The sequence below is a fragment of the Rhinolophus sinicus genome, linkage group LG10 (assembly GCF_036562045.2).
Source record: "Rhinolophus sinicus isolate RSC01 linkage group LG10, ASM3656204v1, whole genome shotgun sequence".
In the NCBI taxonomy this organism is placed as follows: Eukaryota; Metazoa; Chordata; class Mammalia; order Chiroptera; family Rhinolophidae; genus Rhinolophus; species Rhinolophus sinicus.
In genome coordinates, this window is record NC_133759.1 from 75,633,953 (window position 1) to 75,644,954 (window position 11,002).

An 11,002-nucleotide genomic window follows, 5' to 3' on the forward strand; every position below is an offset into this window, starting at 1 on the left:
TGTGATTATTTAAATTTTAACTAATTAAATGTAAATCTCAGTTCCTCCTCGGCCACATTTACCGTACTCAGTTAGCACATGTGACCGCCTACTCTACTGGAGAGCAGAGAAAACGTTCCCGTGACCGCGGAAATTGGACAGCCAGTAATGTCTGGTACAGCAGGCCTCAGGCCTCTTTTGAGCTGGTATCTGTTCTGATTGTCTGGACTGTGCTGGCCAATGGTCAGCTTTCTGGCGTGGCACCTGAGTACACTTGCATTCGAGTTCAGCAGGACACATTCCTGAGAAGAACTCAAAGCCTAATACTCTCTAGACCCCAGCAGCCCAAATTCAACTCATTGTCCTGGCTACCAAGCCAAGGGCTCGTGACCATATTTACATGAGCATGTCCCTGTGCCATGATCGGCCCCTCCTCCTGCCATTTTCTCTGTGAACGTAACTGAAAGGATTTTGCAATAGGCACACATCACGGCTCACCAGGATGCCAAGAATGAGTTCTACAGAGAGTAAAATCATCTACAATTTACCTCTAAATAAAAGGCCACACCCCTTAGAACAATTAACTTTTTATAAAAAGGTAAATGTACATATTTACACACATGTACATATTTGGTCATATATGACTTAGTCGTTAGGTGGCTTTTCCAATTTTGAAAGTCACACCAGGGCACTCACACTTCCCTCCCTGGGCCTGCTGAGGGCTGCCGGGGCCTGCCTGAAGGGACAGGTGGGCGCAGGGCAAGGCACTGTATAAATAAATGCAAAGGCTCATGGGAAACTTAGTGTATACCTCTGATTAACAACGTGGCAAGACCCACAAGAAAAAGTGCCATGTTTTTCCCATGCCCCTTAGCCCGAGCAGGGAACAGGGCAGAGCTCCTGAGGCTGAGGGAGCACGATCCCCAGGACCCCATTTTTCCTTCACATTTCACTGGCTTTGGGACAGTCCCAGGGCTCAGCTGGGAAGGGAGGCAGTTCTTTGGGAATAGATTCATTTAGTGCAATTGTCTTAGTGCAGAGCCAGCCCTGGGGTTGGTGCTGTGCTTCTCTGAGGTCACTGATCTGTCCCCTCAGGCCAGCTCAGTGACGAGGCCCCCTCCAGGCAGTTGGGCTCAGAGGGCAAAGCTGGAAGAGTGACTCCTGTCTGAGATCTCCACCTGACACCAATCTCAGAAGCCCGTCTTCCCAGGAGGCAGGGCTGGCTTTACCCCACAGGAGGAGCCCAGACTCTGGCCTGCCAGGCACTGAAAAGCCACTGTCCCAAGGAGGGCAGCCCCATCCCCACTCAGCAGTGGGGTCACACTTTGCATGTCAAGGGGCCCACAGGAGTCCTGCTTCTCTGTATCACAACCACCATGATGCCAGATCCTGCTCGCCTAGGAGAGCAAAAGGAAGCCAGGGGCCCAGCTACGGGGCACAAGGAATGGCTTGGATGGAGGGCAGCCTGACTGGGGGCAGCAGACTGTCCAGCCAGCTGGTGTCCATGTTCTTCAGATCTGTGAAGACACGGTGTAGGCTCAGCCCGATATCCCCTAGAAGATGTGAAGAAGGTTATGTGAGGATGGCAGGTGGGAGCTGGTGTGTTCTCCCTCCCACCCCCTCCCGGAAGGCCAGACACAGCAGCCTCTGCTTTCCATCCCACGGCAGCAACTACCTCAGCTTTAGGCAAACTTGAAGGTGTGGGAGCAGCAGCCAATTTACAAGCTGTCTGTACCCAGATGGGTTGAACAAGGATGCTTTACCTCTCTTTCTGCTGCTCCCTGGCCCTGCCCCCAAACCCCCCCCCCCGCCCCCCTCTCCACTCCATGGTTCTCCCTTTTCTGAGAAACCACAAGGATCTAGGGGCCTCTTACCCCCAAGGCTGTCAACTTCTGACTCCTCCTTGCAGCTGAAGTCTCCATAGACAGAAGTGGGTTGGGTCCCAGGTTCATTGAGCAGGTATCCCTTCCCATCCACACTTGTTGGCTGCCACTCCGACTGCTCCTGTTCCAAGAGCTGGGGACAGAGGAGCAAGAAGCCATCACTCACCCTGTGGCCCTGCCTTCAATGAGCCAAAGCTTCCTAGCCAGGATCCTACTCTTAGCCATTTTCACATTCTCTGATGGATGCAGATGAGTGCACTTAGGACAGGGGCCTGGGACATAAGGGTCTGTCCTGGACCCATATTCTCAGAGCCATACCCTGGCACCAAATCTCCAAGACTTCCCTCTCAACTGGGTAAGGACACACTGGCAGTGCAGCTTAAAGCAAGAGTTAGCAAAATAAGTCCAGAAAAGATGACCAGGAAAGCTAGAGATAAGGAACTATGTCCATGTCTCATGCTCATGCATACTACTGCAAAACATTTTTTGTATTCACTTTTAAAACTAAAGCCGAAAAACAAAACCCTGGAGGATAACTTGCTTAAAAACAAAAACAAAAAAAACAAACAAAAAAAAACACCCTACCATATTACAGATCCCAAAGGCTGATTATTGAAACCTGATGTGCATTTCCCAGACTAGCAGGGCTGGGGCATGTTGGGGCGGAGGACGCGGGCCAGGGACATGGTCCTGCTGGTGGCTGACTCAGAGCTCTCTGAGGCCCCAAGGCCTGTTTTAGGACAGTATGGTGGAAACCAGGCCTCCCTCCTGTCCTCACTTCTAGTGTCTTTCCCACCAGCCAAGGAGGGCGTGGTCCCCAGCCACATAGATGTGGCACTTGGAGGACTATGCCAGCAGCCAGGTCACAGCAGTAGCTGCCTACCCTTCGATTTGGAAGCTCTCACTGGGTTCTTTCTCTCCTCCCTGAGCAGCAGCCACTTCACAAGAGTGCCCAGGGAGGAAGGAGCTTTACCTTCATGATGTCCTCAGGTAATTTTCCTTCCTCATCTTCATCTGTTGTGGCTGTGGATGGGGAAGAACAGAGAGGTTTGGCCCCAGGTTCACTGAGCAGGTACCCCTTCCCCTCCACACTTATTGGCAGTCAGCCAGGCTCATCCTACAGTGCCAGCCCCCTCAGGTCCCCCTGTCCACACACACACACACACACACACACACACACACACACACACGCACGCTTCCCAGTGGACAGCTGCCTGCCATGGAGATTCCAGAACAGGACACGGTCCTGGTGACTCAGCCTCCCAAGCCCTGAAGCCACACCTCTTCCCACCCCCTTGCTTCCTTCCTCACCCTTGGAGACTGGGCTGCAGAGGAGCTGGGAGAACCAGCAACCTTAGACCAAAATGCAGCCCCTGCCTCCTTCCTCTACTCTCCAGCCCGCCACAGTCAGCTCAACACCAGATGGGAATTCTGAGCATCTTTCTCCCTTAGGAAAAGCCTCCCAGGATCCAAACAGTCAGGCAAGCAGGCCAGACTCCAGAAGCACAAACCTTCAGAGGTGGAGGGCATGGGCGACACCTGGAAATTGTACAGGTCACTGGTGCTATCCGGCACGATTTCCACTGGGATGTGCCAGTCGGGAAGAGTGCTACTGACGGCACACGGTGACAGTGCTTCAGGACAGCAGAAACCACAGGTCAGAGCGGGCTGCTTTCTTAGTGTGCAAGACACCCAGCACCCGCCAACCTGCAGCCAGCTCCAACTGGCCACCACCCGAAAGCACACTGCCTCCTAGACCCAAGAGCAAGAGCCATCCCCCCGACCTGGGTAGCCGCTGCCAGGCCCGGCCCACCTCACCTGGAGTAAGGGCCCGTTCAACATCCATGTCCTGCCCCATGTAGCCCTGAGCTGTGTAGCTGCTGTGGTCGTCAGGCAGGGTGGAGCTGCTGAGGCCATCGGAGAAGGTATCGGGGCTGGAGTCCCCACATGACTGCAGAGGGAGCAAGAAGGTTAGGCTTGACTGGTGGCACTTCTTCCCCTGCCCACCTAACACAGGTGACCAAAGGCCGGCTGCTTAGGACTATACTCACCTTCCTCTTGGCCTTGCTCTTAGTGTCTCGGCTGGACTTGGACTTCCTCTCTGTGGGGCAGACAGGCTGTCAAGCCTTGGCACAGGCATGCCGGCCCCAGTTGGCCTCCCCCTTCCCCGCCCCCTCCCTCACTCCCTCTCTGAGGGTTTCCTGAGGACCCAGAGCCCGTGGATACCTTTCCTCTGGTTCTTGGTGAGGGGTGGGAGCATCCGATACACCCGCACAGCTGAGCTGCCTTTGTTTCTGCTTTGGTCCTTAACCTCCTCGATGTCCGGCAAGGAGTTCATGGCACAGCGGAAGTTGGCCTTCCATGTCTTGGGATCTGGCTCCTTTTCCCCTGCTTTGTATCGGCCTAATGGGCAGGAGAGTGAAGAGGATCGTCAGGGCCATAGGTGGGGATCCTCAGCGGCCCCCTGGCCTGGGAGGAGGAAGGCAAAAGTATTTCTAAGCTCTCGTGCTGCCAGAGATCCTCACCGCTCAAACCAGCAGGTATTCCTCCTGGGTGACATTCTACAAGCCCTGGGCCCTCTCAATGCCCAGGCTTGACTCAAATGCATCTGTCCAGCAGGCCTCACTGAAGGGCCTGGGCGGAAGCACTCGAGGTGCTCTTTGTCCCGGACCATGCCCGGTGTCCCTGCTTGGCCTAGCAGCAGCCAGAGGGTAGGGTCTGGGGCTTATCTGATATTTCCAAACACAAAGTAGGCATCAAAGAGCAGTTACTGATAGGTGGGTTGACTGGTCTGAGATGGGCCAAGAGCCCCATCCCTCAAGGATAAAAGGAGGCCACCAACCAGATGGGTCTTGGGACAAGGACTTTGGTCAACATGAAGAAAAAGGCAGGCCTGGGTCTCTTTTAGTGTCCTGGCTCACAGCTGCTTTTGCTAGGAAGAACTTCAATCTAGCCAAACTCCCTGAAGCCACACTTCCTAAGGTTTCTGCTTCACAAATTCCTTTGAGAACTTGCTGAAAGGATGGCTCCTCTCCCCAGAAATACAGGTCTGCCCCTGCCCACCCTTGAATTCTGTACACCATCTCAAGTTGCTCAGAGACGCCAGGGACAAACCTCCGTGTTACCAGAAGTGCCTCCCCATGTCCCCTCCCTGGCTCCTCCTGGGCTGCAGTCACACACCTGTGTGAATGGCCCAGCTCCGGAACAGGCAGGCATCCTTGTTGATGTCCCAGCCATGCTTGGCAGCGTGCTTCCATGGAATCTGGAAGATCATCTCCTCCTGAACAGCACAAATACATGCACACAAGGCTGTGTCAGCTCAGAGACCACAGGCTTTTGGCCTAAATCTGCCCAGCCCCCCAGGTCTGGGAAAAGGCTCACTTCCTCTTTTCACCCTGACAGCTGGCTAGGGTTGACCCATCCTGGCTTAAATAGGCTACTGTATAGCTCTGGATGGCTCAGAAGGGGTTCAAATAAGCTGTGGCACCATCAGCTCAGCAAAGACCCCCCCCTCTGCCTGTCACAGATGTGCTGGAACCCATACAGTGCACCCTGGGATGCTTCTCTGGCTTGTCAGTACCAACATGGAAATGAGAACTCTGTCCATTGGAGGAGGCTGCTCAGGACACAGGAGGTCCTGGCCATACACCTGAAGGAGCCCTGGGCCAGACTCGGATGCTGACTACCTGTGTGACCCTGGCACTGTCACTGTACCTCTTTGTCCCTCACCATTTTCTGTGAAATAAGAAAACACACTGACAAATATAAAGACTAAGGCCTCACTGTTCTCATTACTGATGGTTCACAGTACAGATTTCTGAGTCAGACTGCTCAGTTTAAATCTTGGAATCAAAGTCATTGTCTACCTCTCAGTGCCTCAGTTTCCTTATCTGAAAATGGAGATATTAATAGGCTCTACCTCACAGAGCTATTTTGAGAATTAAATGACACAATGTAAGTAACATACTTAGCATGGTGCCACACTCACTTGTGGGGAGTGCACAGTAAGCAGTAGCTATTATTATGAATACTGTTATTACTAATTAGCAGGGCCTGTGTTGCCCTTCATGCACCAGCAAGGAGCTTCTTGGGCCTGGGACACTGGTACAAAGTTAATTCTTGGGTCCCCTGCTGAGCCAGCCACCTTCCTGCCAGCAGTGCCCACTTTTCTGCCTCCTATCTGTCTTGACTGGAGCCCTGCAGGATGCCATATGTGTTTGTAGGGGTCTGTCTCAGGAGATACCAGAACTCCACCTCTGCAGATGCTGGGACAGTCTAGCTGCTGGAAACTGTCAGTGACCTCAGGTGGGTGCCCTGCCCATACTTTGTGAAGGGAGGAAGGCAAATGATGGGCAAGTGGGGCCCAGGGCTGGGCCTTGCACACTCCCTGCATGCAGGACCCACTGGGAAACACATCTGCCTCCTCCCTATCACTTCCCTTTTTGAGTTGCATCTGAGGCTTTGGTCCCCCAAAGAACATGGGTTAAAATGTGGCAGAAAAACCCAGAGTTACACTCACTTTATTAATCCAGATCAGCCCTGGGATTTGGTTGGAATTAATCTGCATCTCTAGCCAGGGTCTCATGCGCATCCGAGTGATGGGCATGTTGGCTGTAAAGAGAAGACAGAAGGCTCCTGTTTGGAGTTTGTTGAGCAGACCCTGGGCACTACCCTGCCCCACCCCATGTCATTCAGGTACCCTCCCTGGCCCTCAGCCAAGTACCAGGTACTACAATCGCGGGGAGGTTTTCACTGGAATAAAACTGCCCTTCAAATCTTTTCAGAATCTTGGGCAAAAACACTTCTGCCCCTTCCCTCATCTCCTCCTAGACAGTCTTGGGAGGAGACATGCAGGTAAGTGATGGCTGCAGGATTTATGTGCAGGAAAATGAGACATAATACACAGATATCTTAATACCAGAACTTTTCTCCCCAAATTCAAATCCTTTGGGAAAGGAGGGGTGTCTTTTGCTTAATTCCAAGAAATTTCCCTATTTAGTTGTTGTCCCGAGCTGTGCACCTTCCCTAATGGGCAAGGAGTCACTCTGCCCCAACCCCCATCTACCCTACGCCACCCTGACAGCCACAGTGCGGAGGCTGGGACGCTAACCCTTCCGGCCTGGCTCGGGCGTTCGGATGGAACACCTGTGGCGCCTCCTCCCGCAGCTCCAGCAGTTCCTCCAGCCACTCAGGGCAACAAGCCCCAGTCCCTGCCACCTGCATAGACAGCCTGAAACCCGGGGCCTGGAAGCGGAGCTGGGACCGCCGCGAGGAGCACCGGGTGCCCACGCGCGGACCTACACTCGAGTCCTCCGCACCGCCTATGGATGCGCGCAACCAACATACCCCGCCAGCCAGAGGCCCCGGGTGGCTTCACGCACACAGATCTGAGAAAGCGGCCGGGCGCCTGCAACCTCCGCCAGTGGGCGGTTCACGCCGCGGCCCGCCCTCCCCGCGCTGCAGCTCGCCGTTCCTCCAGCGCCCTCCGGAGCCCGCGCGGGGGCCCAGGCAACGCCGTGCTCCCACGACTCTCCCGCCTAGGGTTTTCGGCCCCCACTTCCTCGTGCCCCGCAGGCCTTTGTTCGACGCCACTGGTACCCCCCGCGGCGAAGGCGGGCTCACCTCTGCAGCAGGCGCGAACCAGCGGTTGTGCCCGAGGGTCCTGGCGCGGCGCGCGCGATTCCGGGTGAGAGCGGGGAGAAGGAAGAGGATGCCCGGGTCGCGGGGCCGCTGGGCACGGCTGACCTTGGCTGGGCTTGGCTGGGCTCTGCTCGGCCTCTGCTCCGGCGCACGTCCTACCTCGACGAAGGAGTGGCGCGCTCTGCCGGGGCAGCGGCTCCGGCCAGCGATCTAAACACTTAGCGGGATTCCCCCAGCCCAGGCGTGGCCCCGCCTCCTAAAGAGCCGCGAGGGCGCCTATTGGCCAGCACCGCCCCATCATTTCGGGGAAATCAGGCTGTTGTAGAGCTAGCGGCGAAGGGGAAGTACAGGGCGGCAGCTCTTCCCCACCTCCCCCACCCCCGGCCCGGCGCCGCCGCCCCGGGGCGACCGCGGGCCCGCCCCGCTAGCTCCCACTCCACCCCCACCCCAGCTCGCCACTGAGAAAGGCTGTCCTGGAAAGCCGAAAGCCCCTGGCCTGCAGTTACTCCCCGCTCCGCATTCTCCCATCCTGCTAGCTCCTGTGGCCATCTCACCCTCCTCTCTGGAGGGTGAAGACGTCTATCTCCTGAGCGCAGGTGAGGGGATCACCCGGGCACCTGCCACCCTCTGCAGAGTGGACACCGGGATTGAATTCCTGAAAGCCAGGCTGGTTCCTCAAGCTGCTAATGGGATACTAAGAAGGGAGGGTTTCAGCCCTCACACTGCCCCCTTCTTGAGGGGTGACCCACCTTCAGGCCACTCACCTGCCCTGAGGAAGTAAAGGAAAGCCTGTCCTGCTTGGGGGTGCTGCCTGGGGATGCTGAGCGAGAGGAAATCCCAGTCTGGCAGCTGCTGGTATAGCCTGCCAAGGGACTCCGGACCTCGTAGTTTCCTCAACTACAAAATAATAGCCCTACCTGGCCGGTTTAGTGGAAGAGAGATGATATCTGTAAAGCCCCCTGCCCCATGCTGCGTGGTTTGTGAGGTCCCGGGCCAGCCTTATAGTGAGCAGGGAGACACCTTCCCCCTCCTCGGTCTGCATCCTTGGGACTGCCCCACAGTTGGCATTAGGGAAAGGGGATAGAAAGGTTTCAGAGAAGCCAGGACTGCTGAGTTGGGGGGCGGGGGCGGGCGGGTAGACTTGGTCCCTCTAGCACTCCTACCTTAAGGCCACCTCCACAGCCTCTCCTGGCCCTTGCAAGGGAGCTTCTCAGTGTCAGCTTTGGTGTTGTCTCTGGGGACTCAGGGCTTGGCCCAGAGAGGCTCTGGGCAGCATGGGGGGATTTCTTAGGGCTGGCCAAGGCCATGGGTCTAGCCAAAGGGTTAGGGAGCCCAGGTGCCAGGGCTAGTTAACTCTTGTGCTTACAGCTAGACCTTGCCTTACCTGTACTCCTAGAGGCTGGACTGGGCGTTCATTTTCTATCCAGAACTCTGGCCCAGCAGACTACTCCTTCCTTCACCTCTCCAAAGCTGCTGACTCAGAAGTAAATTGCTCTTCGTAGCAGAGCTGGTTGTGTCAGGCCCTTCACCCTAGCTCTCCCTCCAGGACAGCACCCAGTTGCAATGATGCAGACTATAAATAAACACATTGAGGCAGCATTCCACCTGCCACTCATTCCACTGCCTCCTTCCCACAGAGGAAATGGATGGGTTAAGCCAATTCTGGTGGTGGGTGCAGGAGCTGGCAGAAGCAAAGAGGAGGGAGGAACTGCAAGGAATGAGCCTACCTGGGTGTTAAGCAAAATGGAAGGTCCTGAGGCCCTGGAAGGGGAATGGTTGGGGTGCTTTAAGTGACAGATGAGACCTTCTCAGCAAGAAGAGCAGAAACAAGTGGCTCCCACGTTGTGAAGTCTGTTCTCTGCAGCAAATGGGTGTTTGTCCTGTCCCTAAGAACCTGACATAACCACTGGAAAATTCAGAATGAGATTAGGGAGAGGAAGTTTGAATTTCATGTGGTCCGAGAAATTGACCACAATGACCCTGTATAGGCAACAAGACTGTAAAAGGTGCTTTAAAACAAGCACTTTATATTAATTCACAGATATTAATCTGTATGTGTATATGTAATGTGCATCTTTCCATGTCGTGAAATGTACTTCTGCAATCATTTGTAATGGGTACAGATTATTCTATCATTAGGATAAATAAAAACTTACCCAATTACTCCCCTATTGTAGGACATTTAGGTTATTTCCATTTTTTCATAATGCAAACAACACTGTGTAGCTAAATCTTTGCACACATCAATAATTTTTTGCTTAGGAGAAATTCCCCAATATTAGGATTTACCAATGAAATTGTCATTTACATCTTTGAAGTGTTCTTTGACATTATTTTTTTAACTTTCGGGATTCTATTTTATCTTGAAGCCTCTAAGAAGAATCTGCTTATCATGATTGGGGGTACTCCAAATCAATAAAATAAACCTAAACCCTGTTCAAGTACCTCAAATTGTTGTTGTAACTGCTCTTGATGAATCTCATTCTACGATGTATCACACATTCCCTGTGATGCTCAGCAGAACACATAGAGCCTTCCTTAGGTTTTCCTTAGTAATTCAGGGCTGGCCCTTTCCCCTCTCTGAATCCAAATACTCATACTCTGTAATTCCAGCCATCCTCTCTGGGCTGGTGACCGCCAAACGCAAGCTCTGGCTGACTGCTGGACAGACACCCCTACAACCATATCTATGGATTCACACACACACACACACACACACAAGCAGCACTCCTGGCCTCCCCTTTCCACACCGTCCCCATCAGCTTTCTCTCGTCCTAATTCCAACTGTCTCTCTGGTGAAGGCTTTCCCATCCTCCTTCCCTCTGCTTCACCTGGTCCTCCGGGTCTTCCTTCCCCCACACCAGGTCATGTTTTCACATTCCAGAACCGGACTGCTATTGTCACAGCCTCCCCTGGGGCGTGCACTTGCATGCGCCTCTACACAAGGATGATCTCCCTAACATTCAGGACCACCCAGGAGCCTTCTGAGTTCCCCCAGATTCCTCAGCCCCACATTCAAATCACTGCTCATTCTGGTCCCAAGGATCTCATTCTAACCTCTCCCACAGCTCCCCTACCCTTGGCAGTAACTAAAGGGCGGTGGGAGTGAACACAGGATTTGAGTCTGAAAGTCTGGGTTCTTGCGCTTTTGCTACTTGCTGTGTGGCCTTAAGCAAGTTACTGTCCCTCACTGGGCCTCAATTTTCTCATCTGTAAAATAGAGCCACTCTCGCCCATTTCTCCTAATTGTTGTGAAGATGAAATTTGATAGACTATCAAACTCCTTTTTAAATTGTAAAACATTAGTCAAATGACATGTAGTATTAACAGTAATGCATGAACTTTTCACTGCATTTCCATTCTGTGAACACACTGTATTTTTCCCTCATGTCTTTGCTCTGTCCATTTGCTCCTCATTACTGACTTCCTGGGATACTTAGCAACACTCCCCTCCCCCCTCCAAGCTCAGTTCTCCCCTTCTCACTACCCCCTCTCCCCAC

At 53.7% G+C, this 11,002-nt stretch overlaps 1 protein-coding gene across 1 annotated transcript; it reads right to left on the reverse strand.

The window, feature by feature from the left end:
- Positions 1 to 554: 554 nt before the first annotated feature.
- Positions 555 to 7,724, reverse strand: IRF1 (interferon regulatory factor 1). The gene is made up of 10 exons (XM_074313487.1): positions 7,485 to 7,724; positions 6,382 to 6,473; positions 5,043 to 5,142; positions 4,089 to 4,265; positions 3,914 to 3,963; positions 3,681 to 3,813; positions 3,374 to 3,496; positions 2,836 to 2,885; positions 1,854 to 1,995; positions 555 to 1,532 (listed from the first exon to the last, which is right to left on the reverse strand). The coding sequence occupies exons 2-10, from the start codon at positions 6,466 to 6,468 to the stop codon at positions 1,408 to 1,410; spliced, it is 987 nt and encodes a 328-aa protein (XP_074169588.1). The 5' UTR covers positions 6,469 to 6,473; positions 7,485 to 7,724; the 3' UTR covers positions 555 to 1,407.
- Positions 7,725 to 11,002: the final 3,278 nt, after the last annotated feature.

What these genes read in the sequence shown, in the direction of transcription:
- IRF1 (XM_074313487.1), bottom strand. Translation starts at nt 6,468, where the DNA reads ATGCCCATCACTCGGATGCGCATGAGACCCTGGCTAGAGATGCAGATT. An exon ending in TGAACGGGCCCTTACTCCAG is followed by an intron (nt 3,497 to 3,680) that starts GTGAGGTGGGCC and finishes GCTGTCCTGAAG; the next exon opens with CACTGTCACCGTGTGCCGTC. An exon ending in AGAAGTTGACAGCCTTGGGG is followed by an intron (nt 1,533 to 1,853) that starts GTAAGAGGCCCC and finishes CACATCTTCTAG; the next exon opens with GGGATATCGGGCTGAGCCTA.